At 41.8% G+C, this 24424-nt stretch overlaps 1 protein-coding gene across 3 annotated transcripts in view; it reads right to left on the bottom strand.

Annotated features, from left to right (window-relative positions):
* kremen1 (kringle containing transmembrane protein 1) overlaps positions 1–24424 on the bottom strand; it is a 67866-nt gene that overhangs the window by 29789 nt on the left and 13653 nt on the right. For all 3 annotated transcript variants that reach the window (XM_074638974.1, XM_074638972.1, XM_074638973.1), the window contains exons 2-3: positions 12026–12188; positions 540–631 (exon numbers count right to left, since the gene is read on the bottom strand). In XM_074638974.1, coding sequence (XP_074495075.1) covers positions 540–631; positions 12026–12188 — 255 coding nt within the window. The remainder of the gene's footprint in view (positions 1–539; positions 632–12025; positions 12189–24424) is intronic.

The following is a 24424-nucleotide window of genomic DNA, read 5'->3' as shown; positions in this document are numbered from 1 at the left end:
AAAAAGGTGGAGGGAATGAAAGTAATGGGATTAAAGACAGGCAGCTCTTTGTAAATGTGTGCCAAACCGGTAGATGAGACAGAAGCCCAAAATCTCCCAGTTTACATCACACACATTCACCCAGGAAATATTGGACAGGTACACTCTCACACCCTCGTGTGCACAAAACATACAAATTTATCCACAAACAGGTAGATGCTCATAATCACTCGCATCAAAAAAACGTGTCAAAACAAGCTACAAAGCCAAAGGGGAAACACACATATGTGCACACACACACAGAGGCGGTGTTTGACAGCTCGCATTAAAGTAAGGGCAGGTCCGGGCATGGCATGAGGAGGGGTGACGGGAGGCAATTAGAGACATTTTTTAGATGATAATAGATGTGTACAAGCCAACAGTCTATAAAAGCTATTCATAGCAGGCGAGCAGATGAGCATAGCAATGAAAATGGTTGGTGTCTATGATATGTCCCTGAGGGCATGGAAGGGTAGAACAGAGAGAGCAAGACAGATGAAGGAGTGGCAATAATCTCTTACTCTGGCAGGTAGGGATGTCGCAGTATCTCCAGTAGATCCCGTCGTCGTGATCTGCGATGTAGCACCACGGCTGAACGTCCCCATCAGGATTCCTGCAGACACACAGGGGTCAAAGTTAGATCATGTCCACACTAAGCTGGTTAAATCTGATTACTGTATCTTTTCTCTGCATTTTGGCTTCTGGTTGAAAGTCAGCAGAGTTTGTTTCGGACCAAGGTTATAATAGTTTTGAATTTTCAGTTAGTTTTTATTTTATTTTAGTTTTGACTTTAGTTTTGACTTTAGTTTTTAGTTAGTTTTCAGAGAGAGCTGAGGACTGAGCGGAGTAACAGGGTTGTGTCTGTCCCACTCTTCACCAGATGTTGGCTGAGATGCACGTTTTTTGTTTTCTGCTCATCAAAAAAGGTAACAAGGACGAGATTTAGATATTGTTTTGGAGTTTCAGAGTGGACAGAGATCTTAACAAATATGACAGTAGGTGCACATCATCGCTTTTACACTGCATTTTCAGATTTGTCTGTCTCAGTGTGGAGGCAGAGGTGTGTTGAGGTCGTGGTGAAAGGAGAGAGAAGGTAGAGAAAGGTAAAGTGGGAGAAGGGAGGGTAAACGGGGTGATGGCAGAGATATGAGGGCAAAACAACAACACAAAGACCAACTGAAAAGCTCGCTGCAGAGGGCTGAATACTCAATAATGTTTCAGAGGGAGATTATCTTGGCTGTGTCAATCATCCCCGGTAGCACCCCTTGGCGCTTGTTGGTTTAGCCTCTTCCTCTGGAGGCTTGACCATGCATGTCAGTCAAGGGCCAGACCAATGGGTCTTTGATGGGTGGAGATGGTTGGAGGTCGGGGAGGGGGAAGGCTCTTTGTTCCGGGGCCAGACGCAGACCTGAAAAAGGGGATGGGTGATGGGGCAACGCTTTTGTCTGAGGCTGCGGCCTCTTTTGAACCTCATCAAGGCACTTTTAACCCATCATAATAAGCCTGACAGGCCCCTCGGTGCTTTTGCTTTTCAGTTTCACTGACAAAAGCAATGAGAGGTGGGATTGAAGATGGAAAAGCTTTGAGCAGGCTCCATATCTCCTGGGTGATCATGCGACTTTGTACATCATGACCCTCACGGCAACTTCCAGATTGCTGATAAATGATATCAAAGTATGCAGAGGGAGCTCAGCTTGGTGCTGTTTCAGCTCTTTAAGCTCTATTTCAGGATTAGTGTGAACTGTAAAAAGTAGGGCTGTCAATCGATTCAAATATCTAATTGCGATTAATCGCATGGTTGTCCATGATTAATCGTGATTAATCGCAAATTCATTTTTAATCTGTTCAAAATGTCCCTTAAAGGAGGATTTTTCAAGTATTTAATACTCTTATCAACATGGGAGAGGGCAAATATGCTGCTTTATGCAAATGTATGTATATATTTGTTATTTGAAATCAGTTAACAACACAAAACAATGACAAATATTGTCCAGAAACCCTCACAGGTACTACATTTACTATAAAAAATATGCTCAAATCATAACATGGCAAACTCAAGCCCAACAGGCAACAACAGCTGTCAGTGTGTCAGTGTGCTGACTTGACTATGACTTGCCCCAAAACTGCATGTGATTATCATAAAGTGGGCATGTCTCTAAAGGGGAGACTCGTGGGTACACATAAAACCCATTTTCATTCACATATCTGGAGGTCAGAGGTCAAGGGACCCCTTTGAAAATGGCCATGCCAGTTTTTCCTCACCAAAATTTAGCGTAAGTTTGGAGCGTTATTTAACCTTCTTGGCGACAAGCAAGTTAGTATGACATTGGATTCACTGTAGCTTTAAGACTAGGCCCGCTACAACCTCCGAAAGATCAATTGCGTTAATGCGTTAAAGAAATTAGTGGCAAATTTGCGATAACGTGTTATTATCACATTAACTTTGACAGCCCTAGTAAAAATACACACACTGTCGACTAAAAATGCTCTCCAAGATGACATTGTTATTTTTTTTTCAGACCTGACTATAATTGCCAGAGACCTTTTCTCTTCTCTTTTGACACACCTCATTGTAGCATCTTGAAAAAGCCCTGGGGCGCTGCACTATCCCGTTTCGCCTTTTGTGAGCGAAGTTGTGAAGGGCGTTTCCATTTCTTTTCTTCTCCTATCAAAAACACTATCCTGAGTTTCCTCCTCTCTTTTCACACTCATAATGAGGTATTGACAAAGATGTCGTTGTAAAGACTTTTTCTGGGTTGAACTCAAGTTTAAGTGCCTTAAAGCTTTTCACTCTCAATATCTGGCAGTTATCTCTCTCTTTCTTGCTCATCGATGGGAATGTGTGAAGAAAGAGCTCATCTAGTCACATTTATTCTTTAGTTTAGCATTCTGCCATCAAAACAACTCAGAACTTCTCTTAACCTGAAATTTCCCCATGTTCACAGTTTTGTTTTCCAGTAAATTTCGACTCTTTATCATGACCCTAGATCTTTTCGTTGCTCCACCCAGTTTGGAAGCAGACACCTGTTTGTTTGGCCTGAGGCTACTGCTGAAATGAGAGCAAAACCATGGGTCCAACCATCAAAACATTGGATTATATACAGTTTCTCTATTTCTCTCCCCCCTTCTCTTTTTCATGCCTGTCAACGTGTAATAGCCCCATTTGAAATAAGACTCCCAAGAGCTCATCTATAGCCACTTATGTAATTTACTGCACTTTCTTAATCACCCCCTAAGGAGACAGAAATGAATTACAACCATCAGCATTAAAAAAAAAAAAAAAAAAAGATCCTCAGTAGCCAACCCATCCCATGTCTGACCCACCGGCATCTTTGATCATTAGATGACGTGGTGAGCCTCTCCAAGCTCTCTCTCCTAAACCCCTCGTCCCCAAATAGTGTTTCATCCCTCTCTTTCACACACACACACACACACACACACACACACACACACACACACACACACACACACACACACACACACACACACACACACACACACACACCTGCAAATACCCTTTTAGCAGAAGCATGGGAACATCATCCACAGGGCTGAGGTGAACAGGCCAGCCCACATGACAGAGAAACATAATCAATCCTGCCCCGAGGTGCCAGTGTGTGTGTGAGCGGAGGGAGGGTGGAAAGCAGACAGTGTCAGATTAGCCGAGGTGCCACCGTGCAGATAAGAGCAGACCTCAATGGACGAAAATCCATTCATTTAACCCGGCAGCACAGAGAAAGACTTTGGTCCTTGTGGTGTCACTCTGATAAAAGTTGCTGCCAGTGTGTGTGTGTATATATATATATATATATATATATATATATATATACATACACATACACATACAGTATATATATATATATACATATATATATATATGTATATATATATATATACAGCGGGTAAAATAAGTATTGAACACGTCACCATTTTTCGCAGTAAATATATTTCCAAAGCTGCCTTTGACATGAAATGTTCACCAGATGTTGGTAACAACCCAAGTGATCCATACATACAAAGAAACCAAAACAAATAAGTTCAGAAATTAAGTAATGTGTAATGATGTGAAATGACACAGGGAAAAAGTATTGAACACATGAAGAAAGGGAGGTGCAAAAAGGCATGGAAAGCCAAGACAACAGCTGAAATCTATCAGTAATTAGAAAGCAATCCGGCCCCTTATCAGTGCAAATTAATATCAGCTGGTTCAGTCCCAACTGATGGCCTATAAAAAGGTGTCTCAATACCAAGGTGTCAAGACCTTCGCAACCTTATTGTTGCAAAACATACTGATGACATTGGTTACAGGCACATTTCTAAACTTCTGAATGTTCCAGTAAGCACTGTTGGGGCCATAATCCAGATGTGGAAAGAACATCATTTCACCATAAACTGGCCACAACCAGGTACTCCTCGCAAGATTTCTGACAAAGGAGTGAAAATAATTATCAGAAGAGTTGTCCAAGAGTCAAGGACCACTTGTGGAGAGTTTCAGAAAGACCTGGAATTAGCAGGTACAATTGAAATCATAAAAATCTGCTGCCATCTACCAGGATGGTGATGATGATCATCCTGGTAGATGGCAGCAGATTTTTATCAAGAATGTCTCGGTACATTTTTCCATTCATCCTTCCTTCAATTATGTTAAGTTTGCCAGTACCGTATGCTGAAAAGCAGCCCCACACCATGATGTTCCCACCTCCAAACTTCACTGTTGGTATGGTGTTTTTAGGGTGATGTGCAGTGCCATTTGACCTCCAAACATGGTGTGTATTATGGCATCCAAAGAGTTAAACTTTGCTCTCATCTGAACAGACTATATTCTCCCAGTATTCCACAGGCTTGTCCAAATGTTGTGCAGCAAACTTTAAACGAGCTTCAACGTGCTTTTTCTTCAGCAATGGAGTCTTGCGTGGTGAGCGTGCATACAGGCCATGGCGGTTGAGTGCATTACTTATTGATTTCTTTGGAACAATTGTACCTGCTAATTCCAGGTCTTTCTGAAGCTCTCCACAAGTGGTCCTTGGCTCTTGGACAACTCTTCTGATAATTCTTTTCACTCCTCTGTCAGAAATCTTGCAAGGAGCACCTGGTCGTGGCCAGTTTATGGCGAAATGATGTTCTTTCCGAATTATGGCCCCAACAGTGCTTACTGGAACATTCAGAAGTTTAGAAATGCATCCGTAACCAATGTCATCACTATGTTTTGCAACAATAAGGTTGCGAAGGTCTTGAGAGAGCTCTTTGCTTTTACCCATCATGAGATTTTTCTTGTGTGACACCTTGGTAATGAGACACCTTTTTATAGGCCAAGGAGGCTAAATAACGCTCAAAAGTTTGCCATGTTATGATTTGAGCACATTATTTTTTTACACTAAATGCAGTACCTGTGAGGGTTTCTGGACAATATTATTCATTGTTTTGTGTTGTGAATTGATTTCCAGTAATAAATATATACATAGACTTACATAAAGCAGCATATTTGCCCACTCTCATGTTGATAAGAGTATTAAATACTTGACAAATGGTTCTTTAAGGTACATTAATTAATTAACCGTGATTAATCATTGAGAATCATATGATTAATCGGGATTAAATCTTTTTAATGATAGACTGCCCTAATATACAGTATAAAGGTATATATAAAGTATCATATATAAGGTTGCATTCACCTCCATGTTCGTCAGAGATGGCCCGCCAATTGTCTCTGAGCAGAAGGGCTTGTTGAAACACTCCCATACCCAGAGGTAGATCACAGAAGATGTTTGGACACTTAATTGGCACAATTACGCTTATTGACTCATTTAGCTCGGAGTGAGCCACACACTTTGGTACGGAGCCAATTATAGACACGTTGCATTTTGCCTCACAGGCTCTGTACACTTGAATGCAAGAGCGACTCACATCTGAACACAGAGAAAAACAGCTGTTCTTGGCTGGCTGCTGTTCAAAAGGTTTCCTTTAATAACCATTTTCCACGTACCTTAATCAGTAAATTTATGATCACCTTTAAAGTGCCTGGCACTGTGAAACTACATATAAAAATCTCAAAATCATTTACATCAAACTATGTGTGCAAATGCTGGGAATAACATGCTTCTAGTTGTTTCTCACAAGTTAAACTTTAAAGGAACAGTGTGTAGCATTTAGGGGGATCTATTGGCAGAAATGGAATATAATATTAAGACGTATGTTTTCTTTAGTATCCATTAGACGACTTTGTTGAATACTCGATTCTGATTGGTCAATCACGGCATTCTACGGTCTGTTATTTCTTTATAGCAGACCGTTACTATGTATAACAGACTGTTGCTATGGATGCGGATCTGACGTCAGACTCTGGTGGACCGTTTTTGTGTCAAATTATTGATTTCTTAAGCAAGTATCCGTGTAATAAGCGGGATAATGTACAGCTAGCCAGTCATTGTTGTGAAATAAACCCCTTCAGGGTGCCGCATTGCCCTGTCAAGGTTTATTTCACAACAATGACCGGCTAGCTGCACATTATCCCTTACTTAATCACCTGAAAATAAGAATTGTTGTTTTTTCGTTAGCTTAGAATGAGCCGTTTATATCTAGATAGGGCCATTTACATTTTCACGTCGGTAATCGTAGTTCTCCTACATGCTTTGCACACGAGAGAAGTTTCAGTTGGTTGCAATCTGCAACCTCACCGCTAGATGCTGCCAAATCCTACACACTGCACCTTTAAGTGAGACTCTAGAGGGACTTTTATTTAGTTAAAGGGTAACTTCTGCAACCCATTTTCCCATGTTTTTGTGTCTAATGTGGACAGCAATTTTGGAAATTGGTCCAGTATTGAGGGAAAGCGCTGCAGACGGCATCTGCAAAACGGGCTGCAATATAGGGGCAATTCCCCACCGTCAATGTGCACACAGCAGCCTGTCAGTGGCAAAAAAAAACACTTTTAGAGGACGTACATTGACGAGCGATTACATTGCAGCCTGTTAAAGAGTCTGCAGCGTTCTCCCTCAATACTGAACCAATTTCAAAAATTGCTATCCCCATTAGTAATTTAGACACAAAAAACATGGGTTGAAAAACATTGAAGTTACCCTTTAAACTAGTAGACACGTAAAACAAGATGAAAGCTAATTTTGCAGAATTGGAGAGAGGAGAATTGTTGATTGGAAAGTGGTGGTGAAAGGCTTGTCTGGATTGGGATTTGAGGTCAACAGCAGATCATAGTCTGGCAATTTACTGCCTGAGAGAAGAGACTCTTTAATTGACTTGGATGATTTAGCATGCAAACTGCTGCCTGCTGCTGTGCCGCATGAATGCATGTATTGAAGACGAGGGCTTGTCGGTTGTGGGCCGATATGTATAGTCTACTGTTGTTCTCTCACGGTCCACTTGTGCTAAATATGAGGTTGTGATGTTACAGTGTCATGTGTGGCCGGTAAACACATCAATATGTTTCTTGACTGATGTCTTTGAAGGGGCGATGCACCTAAATTACGAAAGGAACTTTTTCTCACTATTAGTATCTAGCCATGTAGATACTTTTGGTTTTATTTGCCCAGGATTTTAAGATATTTGTTTCTGAGATTTCTGCCTCCACCTTCATTCGAAGTGCTCACAACATTGAGGAATTGTCCTACTTTGGATAATCTACACATCTCACTGCCAACATTATATTTCTCAATAACATATAGTTGATTGAGTTCATTTATTCTGTGGGACCACTGCAGCAGCTAGACAGAGCCTTTAGCCCACTAACGTTAGCTACGCGAGCTAAGCAGGGTTAACTTAGCTGACTTGCTTGTTTCACCATAATAGGCTAACATTACGCAGCTGACAAATGCTCAGGTTCTTCACGGACTCTTAGACATCATCGTCAAAAGGAACATTACATAGAAAGTAAAGGTAAAAGTATAAAATTGTACACTTCTTTTAGGAAAGATTGCATTCAAACGTGCACGTATTGTAGGGAGACGCCACCGCAGTAATAGGGACCTGGTTATTTCCGGTACTTCCCCGGATTTGAGTATATCTATATGATTGCTACATAATTCGGGAGACTCTTTTGATTCTATGTTCAGTAACACAGTATAATGTCAAAGAAGCCTCCCTCTAACTATTATTTGGAGACAGAAATGTCTGAAAGTGATATCTCAAAACCCTGAGCAAATAAAACCAAAATTATCTGCATGGCGAAAAACCAAGTTCGAAAACACGTTTGTTTGTAATTAGGGTGAAGTGACCCTTCAAAGATGGGGTACGTTTTATTGCATGAAATTGGTCCCTATAGTTCTGAGATTTCTATGATGTTGATGGCTGATGCTTTAGCGCCACATAGTACATCTTCTTACAGGACACTTCTATTAACTTCCTCAATTTAACAAAGCAGCGCACTGGGATCGTAATGTAGTCATAAAAACGGTGGACAACTTGGCTGCAGTTTGCCTGACCTCCGATTTGCACCTGACATCCCGGAGATTCAATTACAATCAACTAAGGGAACACTATTCACTCTGGCATTTCCATTATCTCATCTGTGTAAGGGAAAAGCATTAGAAGCCATAGTGGACACTCATAAATTGTACAGTACACACACACACCTGCATATAAATAGCCAGGAAATGGCTGGCAAAGCTATTCAACCACCCACTGAACCGTCATGCACTTCACACCCTCATACTAATGCACCGGTGGGAGAGTCCAATATCAGCCTGTGGGAACAATAGATTGGAAGGAACAATAAATGAAATATAAATCAGGACTTTGATTTGTGCGATGGTCTTCGTATGAATGTTGTGAAGTATTCAGAAAAGGTTAAAGAAGTACTTAAGAAGTGAAAAAAAGCTTCTTGTTTAAGAGTAGGATTGCGAAATGACTGCAAAGCAACGCCTGAGCTCAATACCAGACTTAAGAATGGATCATTCACTTCCACTCAAAGATATGAATTGTGAATCGAACCACGCTGATGATAAGTGGTGTGATATCCGCTGGTGAAATGAGTCTCGCTAAGTCTCAGCTTAGACACGAGAGCTGTTGTCCCTTTCCTGAGGCTTTGTGCTCCCTTTTTTTTTGCAGGGGAACAATGTGACATTTCCCCTCTGCCCAGTTTCTCCCTGTTTTCACTGTTTTTTTTTATAGCAGGCTATAAAGATGAAATGTGGGGGCTGTTAGGGCTCTTTCTCCAGCACCACTGTGGTGCCCTCTCGACTGAATCACCACCGGGAAAACGCCAGTGATGGGACAAGAAGTGAGTTTGTAATCCTCTCTGCTTCTCAACATCTGATACGAGCTTAGAGCTGTGTGTTAAAGCTAAAACATGCAGCTTCACATTATCCACCTGTGCTTTGGCCTCAGCTCTCATCTCATAAAACCCCAATTGGCCTCAGGGTCAGACATGCCAAAACTGCCCTGGCTCTGCTTTTTTTTTTTTTTTTTTTTTTACCCCTCCTTCTCGCTTTCATTCTGCTACCTCCCCCTTTTGTCCAAGAATTACCACCTATTGTGTTCCAGCCAGAAACGACCACAAAAAAGTAAGCCTCGCATGAAAGACGGACAAAGCTATAAGAGTAGGAAGATGAGAAAGAGTTTGAAGGTTAAAGAAATCTAGGGAAACAGAATTTGAATTGCAAGTTGCGCTTCATGCAAATAAGGCGATTTGCAATTCAAATTGAGGGACAACGTCCAAGACATCTCACTTTCTGTGTTAAAACAAATCAAACATCCTGCTTTGCAGTGGGATAACCCTCTCCTCTGTACACGCTGTGTGCACACACACCAACACACACACGTGGGTGGACGATTGCACAAATACTTGACCCTGTGCAGACATGCCATAAATGCCCTCCCTCATCTTTTCACAATGAAGTGGCCACTTTGGTCCCCATAGCCCCGCTGATGGGTGCCTCTTTACAAGGAGGATGTCTGAGAGAGACTGAGAGTAGTTGTAGCTTCAGCCCTAAGTGACAGAAATCCCTCTGTCAGGAAGAAACAAAGCAATGAGCTGTCAGTGAGTCAGGAAAGCTGCTAACTGCATCCGCGGCCAAGAAAACAGCCAAATCCAAACAGTGAAGATGTCCATTTTGGATCGCTTGTTGGACATAATACACTCCTAATGTGCAGGGAAAGCCTTCTGCTATTCTCTGCTTGTATCCTTCTCATAAATCTTCCAAATTCCCATCCAGTTCAAGTAAAAACAAATCTGCCCAATGCCACTTCAAAGCATTGCTGCGTTATGAGTTTACAACCATGACTTAGAGAAATGTTTCAGAGGCTTTGGGCCGAGGAGGAGGGGGGGGGTGTTCTGTTTCTTACGGCTTGGCGATCTGGGCCAAGCCACTGTTCTGGACGTCTCGGTGAATTTGAACTGACTCACGAAAGAGTGTGGCTCCCTGCAAGTACACTAGTTTGACAGTCGTGCATACGACGCTGACAGTCGTACTTGGAGTGTGACTGACGGAGAGAAAGGGTTTTCTAGACACCCAAAGCCACCGTGTCCCTTCACATTCCAGGGATGAGGGATGGAGATCTGTTTACACAAACTCTTCAAGCGTGTTTTGCGTCCTTGTGATGACAGGGCTAAACGTTCTGCTTGGGTACCACCTATAAAATATTCAGTGGCGAATGTCTGAGCAGGTCCCCTTGTGCTCAAACCTCTTTGCAAAAACGACCTGGTTTTAAATTATTCAGAAAGTCAAATGCTTTGTCTAGGAAGTTCAAAGCACTGTCAAACATCGTCTGAGTTTGACATCAATAACATCAATCATGATTGTTATAACTGCTAAAAAAGATGGCAGTCTTACACTGTGAGCCAGTGTTTAGGATTGTGTGGTAAATCTGATGGATTTCCAGCATAAAAGGAGATTCAAATAAAAAAACGAGAGGGGACAGTTATTCTTCCAGTGCAGAGCGAGCTAAAGCTTACTTGAAATGCCTGGTGGTGAAATGAGTGAAAAGGCTTTCAGAATAATGTCTTACTAAACTTTTACCATTTGCTTTATGTGTAGCCTCTCTAAAACAAAGGGACATGGAGCGACAGCAGGTATGGTCTTCATTTCAGAATATACGTACAATCTGCGTGAGATAGGGACGAGCATTTGCATACAGGAAACATACCAACACAGTCTAATCAATTAATAATAAATACAACTGATGTTTAAAATGCTACATGTAACCCTCTGAGATGAGTGTGACCTCTGATGTTGCATTGTAAATACCATCAGACATTACAAAAGGTTTCAATTAGGCATCTTTTTTTCCATTGATCTCCACTTTTTCCTACTTTTTTCCAACTTTTCTCTATTCTGTGACTGTTTTCTTCTTAGTTTATTATTTAACTGAACTTATCTTACTTTTATTGTTATTCTATAAGGTACTGGTGTTTGTATTAGTTCTTGTACACTTTATATTTTTACTCATGTTTCTACGTATTCTTATGTTGTTGTAATTTACTTTTCTATTTTAGTTTACGTATATTACTAAATTTATCTTACACTTATTGCTATTCTATTTTGTACTGGTGTTAATATATTCGTACCCTTTATATTTATTACTCTGTTGTGTTTTTAAATTTCTTATGTTGTTGTAATTTTTGAGCAATCTCCTTGTCTGTGTGCACCTCCATGTACATATATTACTTCTCATCATGCATTTATATACTACATCCTGTTTACATTCAGTTTTCCCATCTGAAATACTGTCTTCAACAAAATTACAAATTTACATTTACATTACTATTTTGTATTTACTTACGTTTATATTTAAGCCTTATATTTTATTTTAACTGCACTATTTTATGCCTTAGATTATCATTTCGCTTTTACATTTATTTGTGTGATTTCCCCTTTTATATATACATATTTTATGAGGATTATTGAAGGTACCTGAGACCAAAGATTTTCATTGCCATGACTGCTTTGCTGGATTTAACATGTGACAAATAAAGAACCTTGAACCTTGAATTTCCTTCAGGATTATAAAGTGAACTCTTTATGTTGGTTAAACTTCCAGATGAAGAAAACGGACTGACCTGCAGTAGTTGTGGCTGCCCAAACCACCCTCTCCGTTGGGGTATTTGAGGGTGTTGTAAGGGTGCTGGAAGGTCTCGTTCCAGAAGAGGCAGGGTTTACCACCATGCAGGTTGGTCTGGTTCTGGAAGCCCCTGTAGTCCTCTCCGTTGGCAGTGTAACACTCTGAAAAGAGAGAAATGGGATGGAGAGAGTGAGAGAAATCACTGGTGTCTGCACTAAGGGATAAGATGGAAATCTAAAGCTTGGCGAGAGCTTTTAAATTGGCATGTATAAAAGACAGCCACATATGTGACCTGCTTTATTGAGAATCTGGATTCACTGAAATACTCTCGTGCTTATTTAAATGTTTTAATGTGTTTGGAATGATCATAGACAATAAGTTTGGAATAATTGTATTCTTTGCACACTTCATTTCAGCTCTGGCCAAACGTGGTAAAGCAAGATCAATCACTGTAATAATGTCAACGCATGACCATTGAAAAAGAAATTGCCCAGAGATATACAACAAAAGCAAACATGGCTTGAATTTCCAGGAAGTGTATGACAACCATATGGCTAAGTCAGAGAGAGAGTGAGAAAGAGAGAGAGCTGGTTTCCCAAGGCAAAACAATGGCTGATGGGAAGGCTTTTCTTCCCTGTAAGAGGGAATTCAAATAAACAATGGCTGATGGGAGCGTGATGAGCCTTCAACGCTCATCGCTCTCAGCCTCAGGAGGGGGGTTCCCGTCAAAGAGTTTTAACGGCTACAACTGAATTCCTCTTTTGATTGCATTAGGATGGAAAATATTAATCTATTATGTGACTGTTATGATTACTCCAGCCCTGTCTCCTAATAATTATATCCCCATACAACTAAACTGCATTCTCAATCACTTCTGAAGGGAAATGTATTTAAATCGCAGATTATGTTTATCTTTGACGTATCACATATATGTTTGTAATGATAGACCGTGGAAGGCTGCAGCAAGCGACGTAGTACAACTAAACCTCCAGGAAGAGTGCTGGCCTTTGAAGCAACTTTTCGTCAAATGGTGGAATTGAGCACTGAGCAACTCTCATAGGAATGAACGGGAGCTGCCACAAACGCTGTATCCAGTCCTCTTTATACATTCATGAGTACAACGAGCGACGCACAGAGCAGGTGACACAGTTTATCGAGCGATCGTTAATGGAAGTTTCGTTGTATAATATCTAGGGCTGTCAATTGATTAAAATATTTAATTGTGATTAATTGTATGATTGTCCATAGTTAATCCCGATTATTCGCAAATTAATCACACATTTTGTATCTGTTCAAAATGTACCTTAAAGGGAGATTTTTCAAGTATTTAATACTCTTATCATCATGGGAGTGGATAAATATGAGTGCTTTATGCAAACGTATGTATATATGTATATTTTGAAATCAGTTAACAACACAAAATAATGACTATTATTGTCCATAAGCCCTCACAGGTACTGCATTTAGCATAAAGAATATGCTCAAATCATAACATGGCAAACTGCAGCCCAACAGGCAACAACAGCTGTCAGTGTGTCAGTGTGCTGACTTGACTATGACTTACCCCAAACTGCATGGGATTATCATAAAGTGGGCATGTCTGTAAAGGGGAGACTCGTGGGTACCCATAGAACCCATTTTCATTCACATATCTTGAGGTCAGAGGTCAAGGGACCCCTTAGGAAATGGATTCCTTAGGTTTTCTAGTGTCATATGATACCAGTATCTTCACTCTAGCTTTAAAACTGAGCCCGCTACATCCTAAAATTCACACGTTGTGTTAAAGAAATTAGGGGCGTTAAAAAAATTTTTGTGGATGGGTCAAACAAACACAGGACTTTCCCCCAGGAGACCGCTGAAAATAAAAGTGTTGCGTTTTTGTTTTGTTTTGTTTCAAAGTCGTGGTCATTTTAAGCCAGGTCATGATGTTTTTTTACTTAACGTAACCCAGAAGTTTTGATGCCTAATCCTAACCAAGTACTTTTGTTGCATTTTTTGTTTTGTTTTGTTTCAATTTACAACTCAAACCAAATGTTTAAAATTGCTTAAAACCGCAACCGTAATCATGGAGAAAATACGTTTCTCTCTAAACGTAATTGAAGAATGCAGTTTAGTTGTACGGGAGTGCAATTTTGTAGGACACAGGGTTGTAAGATACTCCTTCAGTGTAGACAGTGGGGATTAAAACTTTCTTTTCACTGTCTATATACAGTATTTATTCATTAAGTTGCAAAGAGTAGATGCAAACGATGCTACAAGGGCAACAGTTTGACGTTCTAATATACAGTATACGCATTGACACTTTCTAGTGTTGGCTTATCTACTTTTCAAAATGTCAAGCAAAAGCACATGGAACTATTTCACCTCAGGCCTGTCAATCAAATACTACTAAGAAAAAGAACAATACTCGCTTGTTTGGCTCGTCTCCATGGGGTCTTGTTGCTATGTATGCGGTTTGTCAATGACCGGCCCCTTTCATCAAGTCAAGCTGTCTGGGCTATGAGTATGAGCTAATGCATTGCAATATGACAGTCATTACACCCCTTGGTGAACCAGCTGTGCTCCAAGGCTCTTTCTCATTCTCTTTCGAGTGCAAGGTTTCCCAACTTCCTCTCTCTCCCATCTTATCATATGTTCTCCTCTCTCACCACCCTCTACTCGTTTCTCCTCTGCTGCTTTGGCTTTTTCTGTCATCCCCTTTCAACTCTTTTACAGACAAACATATCTTTGGGGATCGCTTAGTCTCACAGCTAATGCAATTTCTGTAGTCTGTTGCCAGGTCCATCGTTAGATGGCAACCTCTAGATGCCATTCCCCAGGTTTAGAGGAGCCAGGTAGCGTCAGTAATGACAGTTAAATAGAGACCCTACAGGTAAAAACATTGTTTTTATGCAGTGGTCAATTTTGCGATTTTAATGTCTTCTTTCAGACTAGTGGAAAGAAAAACATACAAAATACACATTTAGGTGTTTATTTTACTACTTTGTCTAGCTGCGTGGGTAGATTTCTCCTAAATTTACCAAAAGTTAGCAGTAGATCAGGGGTCATTTGCAAATTTAAACATAAAATTTTAAAAAACTTGTAATGCAAAAAATAATTGTCTTAATGTAAGTAATCAACTGGGAAAGTTTCATGGTGATATCTCTTAGTTAAAAAGTTTTACCCTATTCACCTGTAGTGTGTTTACAATCCATATCTTTAAAGGCCGTTTTCTCACAACAAGTGTTTTCTCAGACGTTGAGCCAGAAATCTCCACTTCAGTAGCACTTACATACACCAAACTTTCCAGTTTCATTCCTATCTATATTCTGAAGGTTTTTACAGACGGGTTTGTTCTTATATCATTCACAGCCTGATTTATACAAAATTATATTATATTATATTAATACCTAAAAACATGGCGAAAATTGATTTCTTTTACGGCTGTTGACAGTTTTTTTCTGATTTATGGAGCGATAAAAATACATATCCAAAAAATCCCTTGTGTAAAAAAAATTTGACTCAAATATGTCAACAAAGTAAAACCAGAATTTTGAAACTGGTTTTATCCAATGTTTACATTTCGTCCTGGAAATGTATGCGCATATTTAATAAGATAACGCCTCATTTGCATGATTAAACATAGAATTTCAGAAAACTTGTAATACAAAAAACAATTGCCTTAATGTAAGTAATCAACTGGGGAAGTTTCATGGTGATATCTATTAGTTACACATTTTACCAGATTCACCTGTAGCTTCTCCCCTTAAAAGACCTAGAAAGGATTAGTCTTTTTGGGAGATCAATAAACTCCCAAATCAAACGTCTGTGTGTCGATTAAATTAGAAGATGTTCAGAAAGTGTATAATGCAGAATTAACAGAGACAAGAAATAGATGTTGTGAAAGTTTCCTGTGTTTAGTAATTAGCTCCCCATACTTTCGACCACGCTTTGCAATATTTACAGCAGTTAGCTTGCACGCAAACACGCATTCCAGGCTCGTGCATCCACCACAAAAGTGCTGCACTTAATTTTAGAGTAAATCAAAGGCCCCGGCTGTTCTCAGTGTGTCAGCCATACTTGCTTTTAATTAAAGTTGTTTCGGCTGAGCTGTTCAGTCAAGCTCGTCAGCCATCCATCGTCTGTTTGACAGGAGTTCAACAGCAGCAAGGAGCTGCAGGGTGTCAGGTTGCAATTATGATGCCACTCTATTGTCTGTAAATGGCTCTCTTAGTAAATTAATACCACCTCGGCATGCAAGGATATCAACCACCCGATCGTAAATCCACTTGTGTCTGAAGCGGAACACGACTCCATAAAATTAGAAAAACAGCTTAATGGTGTAACAACGGGGGTCGTGCTCTTGCTAGCCTTACACGAGGGAGCGATGAGAGTGGTGGAGGACACAAGTTATTGTTGGGTTTGACACCCAGAGGACAGGGGAGGCGTGTTAAATAATGCACGTTTGCAAGGTCTCAATTGTTGCATGTGCAAAGGAGGCAGATGGTAGCTTTGGAGAACTTAGTGTCAGCTGCCCTGGTATAGTTCAAGAATGATGGCATTCATTGTATAATATGATATATACATTACTAATTTGTAGGGCTGGGATGATTCACCTATCTCCTGATTCGATACTATCACGATTCGATATGTATTGCAATCGTTAAGTATTGCGATTGTTTGATTTTCAGCACGTTTGTAGTCAGAAATGTCCTAAAGGAATTATTTATTAATACATTTCCCTAACAACTTAGTGGTATTTTCTTTTTAATATATGAGACATGTTATGTTTTAAACTATTGGTGAATATAATCCATCAATCTTATTTCCATATATGTATTTTGTATATACAGTTCCCTTTGTCAACACCTTATTTTGGAAACCGCACGTAGTCAAACGTGTATACTTCTTCTAACTTCGCCAAGTTCGTTGCTAGCTCGCCCGTCAGCTCCATTTTCTTGAAACATCCATGGTCAGCTCCGTTTGACTGTATTTAACATAAATGTCAGTATATGGGTGCTCTACAGTTGTAGCGTCGGCTTCTTTGACCACGGAGATGAGACCGGCTTGACCGCACGTTACCACAATACGATAACGTTTCCTGTCCATGACAGAGGTAGCATGCAGCTCTAGCCGTGGTGTCTAGCTGTGTTTTTCCTGCAATGTGTGAAACCCAAAGTGTTTCCATACTTTACTGTATGTGTAGTATTTACCACGTTGGATTTAACATGTGAGGGTGCAGGTCGTATCCACGCGGACCCTCCGCCGTTTTCTACTTTTTGGTTTGTGTTGGTTGACAGATACAGAACGTCAGGTTACACTGACTACAACAATAAAAGCGGTAACTTCCTTCTACCTCCGTATAGACTCCAATGAAGCAAATACTGTATATCGATCCTGGCATTAAAAGAATCGATTTCAAAATCATAAAAAATAAATAAATAAATTGCTATACATAGGTGAATCGATTTTTTTCCCCACCCCCTACTAATTTGGGAGGACAGGAATCAGATTGCACATGGACATTGGACATGGATTTTCATTGCATTTACATTTTTCTGGATGCCGGCAGCCACGGCAACAGAAAGACAGAGAAGGAAACACTGCTATTGAGAGTTTGGCAGCGGCACAAGCACAATCATGAGTCACTGCTCCCCAAGAGCAATCACGACTGTTAGTGCCCCAGTCAGAGAGGATACCATCAGGCAGGGACAGGGCAGCCGGCTGCATCCCAAATGAGCTCACGTCCTTCAAATATCTTCTCCTCGAAAAGAGCGGGCATTAAAATGACTGAACTTGGCTGCATGCAGCGCTTCTCAACACACTGTATCAAAGAAGAAAGAGCCAAATGACTTTGTGAATGCCTCCTCTCCTCCTTCAGGAAACTTTACTCTGGTGTTTCAGGATGAAGCAGAGCCCGTCTGCACATGGTCCGCCTGGAACGAGCTGCTGCTGGCAATCATCCCACCCTGCTGTGGCCAAGTCGGCTTTCCAGGACGAGATGGTAAATATGGCAGCGTTTTGCCACCGGGAGGGAGATGGGGAGGCGGGGGGCTGTGGGGTTGTTCCAGGTGGTTTCGAGGCACCATTTGTTTGTGGTGGGAATGGGAAGTAGCGGCTCTGCAAGGACTCAGAGATAAGTGAGGCCATCGTTAAAGATGAATGGTCCGATTAAGAGCCCTGCGGACGGCCACACATCTATCAAGCTTAAGAGGAAAGGACAATTTTACTTTGGAGCGGCGTGGATATGAGCATTTTATCCTTGCCCTGGAGGAAATGAAGAGCTCATCCGCTGATTGGACCGTCACCACTCCAGGCCCACTCCCCTCCGAACACGGCCAGTCCCCATCTCACACCCCTTTCCTTGTCACCAAGCAACTGTTGCGCCCTCGTCACATGGGCCTGGGCTTTCTTGTGGTTTCATCATAGGCCGTGATGGGAAACAGAACCACCACCGCATGAAAGACGGAGAGAAGGGGGGGGAAAAAGCCTCCTATAAAATACATGCAGATCTACAAATAGAAAAAGTCCGGGAAAGGGAAGAGGCGGACTCGCCCTTGACCAAGCCCTGCGCTCACAGAACACTGCACCACCCCGGCGACGGGAGAAAAAGAAAAAAGGAAAACAGCAGAGGATCACTGGGAGAGAGAGAGAGAGAGAGAGAGAGAGCTAATCGCCCTGTTATTATATTGGTTGGGATTTGTGGCTAATGACTTCCACATTGCAACTTCAAATGCACTTGATGCTCCGGGAAAAGAGGGGGGGGAGAGAAAGAGAGAGAGAGAGAAATGAGTATGGGGCTTTGGTCATGTGATCTCAAGAACAAAAACAAACAAGCTTACAAACAAACGGTTTCTCTGAGCTCCGTTGCCAGGTCACACAAGAGCACTTATTTGTTGCTACGAGGGATGAAAAGCAGCGATAATTACAGACGACTGCTTCCTCACAGAGGGCTGACATAAAGAGCTTCCTTCCATCTTTATTATATGCTTCGAGCTCTGGGGACAGCAAAACAGGCTTAGTGCATGAGCAATATTTCCACTATAATAAAATTACACCGAATGAGTCTATAATAGAAACATGCGTGTGCAGTATTAAGCACAAAAAAAGCTAATTTGTACAGGCACTAACATCACCAAATACTGGAGGCTGCTCAGTGGGGATTCCGAGAGCGTCCAAAGTCTACAAACAAAGATGACAGAAACGGCAGATTATCAATGCACAACCTGCCACAATATGTTTCCCCTCCACTGTGTCCTGGTAGCCATTACTGTTGTGGGCCTCATTAATGTCAGTGTAGTAAGAACAGAGGGCAGGGCCGGGCCAAACCAGGCCAGATGTAGCGGGTTAGAGATTTCTTTTCAGGGGGGGGGGGGACGACGACACAGCTGGCTGCAACACAAGTCTGGTTCCCCTTTTCCCCAGCAGCATCCATTTCCACATCAAAACCACATCAGACTTCAGAGGACGCAGGAGGACTGCTTCGCATTTATTATCCAGGTTTCACAGATAGTCTCAGATTCAGTGAGGCTCTTTTAATGAAGTCGGATGTTGCTGAGGAGAAGTCAGTGATTTCTCAGAGGGGGGGTGTCTGCAGTTAATGGACCACACTACGCCTCCCTGCTCCTCTGATCTCTCCTCTCCTGTAAGAGTTTTTTTTTTTTTTTTTAAAAGTGCCCTCATGCAAGAGGGTCAATGAAAGTGCAATAAAAAAACAGGAGATGAGAACAGATGCCTCTAACTAGTTAAACGTGCAGACAATGACTCCTCAATGGGATTTTAAAGTCCTTATGCTTTTGTCATAGGTTGCAGCCCCAGATAACCAGGCCATAAACCAAGACCTCATTCAGTCCCAAAATAGCCTCCATCGCCACCATTCTTCCTCTGCAAAAACCCTCCGCTGCACCACCTCCTGAGTTCACTACCACAGTAGCCACAGACCCACAGGACTCCCTGCCAAAGTTGCTGGGTAGCACCTATAAAACATGGCCCCATCTCGTTCTAGTGCGGCCCCTATTATTTAGCTCCGTAATGGAAAGAGTCTAATCTGCTGGAGCCAGCGGTGGGCTGAACGCGCTGCCAAAAAAACCCTCTGTTTGAAGTTGCTTGTCACAAAAATGGAAAGCATAAAAGGATTTTTTTTTTTTTTTTTGCCGCAAGCTCTCTGGCCCTAAATTTAAGTGTTATGTCTCAAGGGATTTTGAAAAATCAATCAGGAAATATAGCAAAGCATATAAGACATCCACCTTTGTAGGATTTCCCATAGCGGCCGGGATGATCTCTGACAGCGCACAGCGCAGACTGACCAAAGGTTGGCTCTGTGAGCGGACAAGAATGGAACGAGGAGGGACGATTTTGAGTTTTACTTGGCAGACGTTCAGGGAGTGACTGATGGGCTGCAGACTCTGACAGTGACGTAAAGGACATTCAGGGACTTCCTGAAACCCTGGGGAAAAAAGCTGCTGCAGAATGTCGACATCAGAGACCCGCCAGCCAACCTGACACGAGGGCGGACGAGGTGTCGCGTTCAATTACCTCCCTCTGGCACCTCCTTACCGTTTCCGCAAGTCATAATCCACATCTGCTGCTAAAAAGAGGCTATATTTCCAAACATGATTAAAAGCGTCTTCACCTCTAACGCCGTCCTTGTTTTTTCTGCAGTTTGTCACACACCGACGCATACACACGATCACACACCTCGTACAATAAGAAGACAGCGGTTAAGCAAATAGAAGAGGGAATCTCCTGCCACTGAACCTGCCAACTAAACCAACTCTGACACCAGAGTAAACAAGACGTGTGCAGCCAGGAGAAAGCATAAGTGACGGAAGGAGGGAGGGTGCAGAGATAGAGAAGCCGAGGTGGGCTGAGGGTGTTCGGTTCAGAGCTTTCAAAAGGTGCACAATTAGTGCGTCTGGGATCGATCCATCCTAAATTAAACCAAACTGCAAATTAGAGCGGAGCAGTGAGACTGAAGGCAGGGTTGTGAAAGACAGAGCGGTGGCAGGGGAAGCAAAATGAAGCATAAAAGAAAGAAGAAAACAGAGAGGCAAACACAGAATGAGTCAGGGTGGGACAAAGACCGTTTTTATGATCCCGCAGATTGTTAACCCAGGCTCTAATTTTCTCCTTCTTGTGCACAGCACCAATGAAGTGAACACTGGGTTTATTTTACATTTCCCCCGTGTTATAGACAAGGTCGACAAAGAGCAGGATAGTAAAATTAACAGCAAACACAGAGCTAGCGTCTCCAACGCCACTTTGAAGGTACAAATCTCATTCCAGAGGAGCTCTGTGGCACAGCTGCGTGCTGGGGCCTTCTTACCAGCGAATAAACAACCGACGCAGGGCTTAAGGGAGAGAAAAAATATCTCGCTAATGCGTGTCTTCTGTGAAGAAAATAACACAACCCCATATGGGTTCCTCATCGCATGCAGCCTTTGATAACCGGAGGATCTACGGCTTGTGATACAAGTCATGAAGGCTCACTGTTGCTAATGGCTGTGCGTGCCTTGCATGGGGGTGTTTTAAGCTTGTCTTTTTTGTTTTTGCCTGTAAATGGATGGTAAAATGATCTCTCAGTCAACTTGCACTGTCAGATCCCCCCGATAAACATATGCAGCGACAAAACATGCGTTAATATGCACTCCTGCCCACATCATTCCAGCTCGTTTTTTTCCTCCCTCTCCCCCCCTCATACCCATACTCCCCCCCAGATGCACTTACAGTAAGAATGAAAGGGAGCAATTTTCATCAGTGGAGCAGCCGCAGTATTTTAAGATGGATCCGATGTGGAGGGAGAGGAGAACACACTCGCACACACACATTAACATGCACACAGGCTCCTTTGTTCCCTCGGTGGTAGGGGCCAGTGTCATTGTGGTGATGCCATTCTCACCCCCTCGTCTCTGTACTGTAGATATCACCCACTGAATGTGTGTGTGTGTGTGTCAATTCCCTAACTCCTGTCCTCACAGTGGGCCAACCTCTCGAAGGCAGTAATCAATTTGCGGTAACAGTATGTAAGCTGTGGGGCCGGTACGGCTTCGCCTGGCCTCCCGTCCGCTCTCTCGTAGGATGATTTCACGTTGCTCCGATGATAACATTTTGATTCACACACAGTGATGGACCCCAGATCCATACGTAGGCCCTTCGCCCCCTGTGTTAAGCCACTATAAGCTATAACATAAAAGCCAGATAGCACCTCAAAGAAAGGTGAACCATGAAAGAAAAAGGGTTGTCGCTAAACACACCTGTTTTCGATCGTCCTGTTTGTGCTCAGGTTAGCTGCTATCTGAGGAATGTAAATTATATGTGGTTTGGGCTGAAGGTCTGTCAGTACTGTTGCAAGGGATTGAGTGCAACCATTACAGCGCGCACACACACACACACCACCTCTTCTGTCTCTTCTATCCTGAGGTCCTGTGTGAATACAGGGTAGCGGGGAAGATGAGGTCTGACTCGGATAAATAAAGGCCTCGGGGCGAGGGGGAGGGAGCGATGTGACCTGCCCCGCTAATGCAAACTACAAAAAAAAAAACACATTGCTGCAAGAGATCAAAAGCTCAGCTCGTTTTCCTGTTTATTCTTAACAGACATTATTATTAAAACAGAATGATGCCTCCTGAGTGAATCACATCAAGACTTGAGGCAAGAGAAGCTCAAGCCATTGTGTAAAGCAGCAGAGGAGATTTAAAGGATCTGATAATCAAAGTAGTTTTGCCGATGGCAGCTTTTTGTTTGGTTCTGAGGATATAAACAGTTGACTGCTCACTTCCCATGTTCAATGCTGTAGCTGATGAGAGTGCAGGTGTTGCTGAAAATCCTTTTAGAAGAGCGTTCAAACAGGATCCTTTCTGGTTTCCCCTTTGCTGCTGTTTAGAGGCGATTCTGCTCTCCAGCTTTGATTAGTTATTTCCTGTTGTGGAGATTCCCTGCCAGCTGTCACATGTGACACCATAATAGTATAATCTGGGGAATGAGAAAATCTGGGGCATTTCATCTAGGGGAGGAGCTGCAACCATTTAAAATTTTTTAATTATGCTTTAAAAACTGACTAAATTAGTGAGTATCAAAATAGTTGCTGATTAATTTTCTGTGGTTTTTTACCCCCTAACGTCTATGTTTTATTGCAGCCCGTTCTCATTCCCAGGGCATAAAATACAGACGCTTTGTCACGGCTTTCAAGTAACTACAATGTAAACCTATCCCGGGCAATATTAAACGCTCAAAGAAAGTGCTCCGGGAGTGTGGTGACGTAGTTTAAAGAGCAAAAAGACACACATAGGGGGGGCGGGAGGGGAGGAGGACGGGTCCAACGAACACAAGGCTTTCATCCAGGAGACCGCTGTTCGTGTTACGTGCGGTAAGTGTCACTTTCACGTCACAATCAGCTGTTCTAATAGGGCTGTCAATCGATTAGAATATATAATCGTGATTAATCGCATGATTTTCCATGATTAACCGTGATTAATCGCAAATTACTTGCACGTTTTATTGGTTCAAAATGTACTTTAAAGTGAGATTTGTCAAGTATTTAATACTCTTATCAACATGGGAGTGGGCAAATATGCCTGCTTTATGCAAATGTATGTATATATTAATTATTGGAAATCAATTAACAACACAAAACAATGACAAATATTGTCCAGAAACCCTCACAGGTACTGCATTTAGCATAAAATATATGCTCAAATCATAACATGGCAAACTGCAGCCCAACAGGCAACAACAGCTGTCAGTGTGTCAGTGTGCTGACTTGACTATGACTTAATTTCATTCACATATCTTGAGGTCAAAGGTGAAAAGACCCCTTTGACCCCTTTACTCGCCAAAATTTAGCGCAAGTTTGGAGCGTATTTAACCTCCGTCGTGACAACAAACATGATTGGTACCAATGGATTCTTTAGGTTTTCTAGTTTCATATGATGCCAGTATCTTCACTCTGGCTTTAAAACTGAGCCCGCTACAACCTCCGGCGGCCCGTCGGACTTTTAAGAGGTTAATTAAAAATTGCAAGTTGTTAATGCGTTAAAGAAATTAGTGGCGTTAAAATGAATTTGCGTTAACGCCTTATTATCACGTTAACTTTTACAGCCCTAGTTCGTTCGTTTCCCTTGTTCACAATGTTCAGTTTCATTTTCACTTTACAAACATAGTAATTTTAAGCCAAACCATGATGTTTTATTCCTAAACCTAACTAAGTGGTTTTGTTGCCACAACCTAAGCAAATGTTCTTGTTTGAATTCACAACGTCTAGTTTACTGCGACCGTAAAGTGACACCACGGGGTCTCACAAAAACTCAGTACAGTATGTGACGAGTTGGGATGAGAACGTGTTGTTTATTGCTGTACAAATTGACAAAAAAAATAGAAAAACCTAAATTAGACCTCACTCAATCTGTCTTGATATTCTCTA

The sequence above is a fragment of the Sebastes fasciatus genome, chromosome 6 (assembly GCF_043250625.1).
Source record: "Sebastes fasciatus isolate fSebFas1 chromosome 6, fSebFas1.pri, whole genome shotgun sequence".
Lineage (NCBI taxonomy): Eukaryota > Metazoa > Chordata > Actinopteri > Perciformes > Sebastidae > Sebastes > Sebastes fasciatus.
The sequence above is the reverse complement of the archived record's forward strand: the minus strand, read 5'-3'. Positions and strand labels throughout refer to the sequence as shown.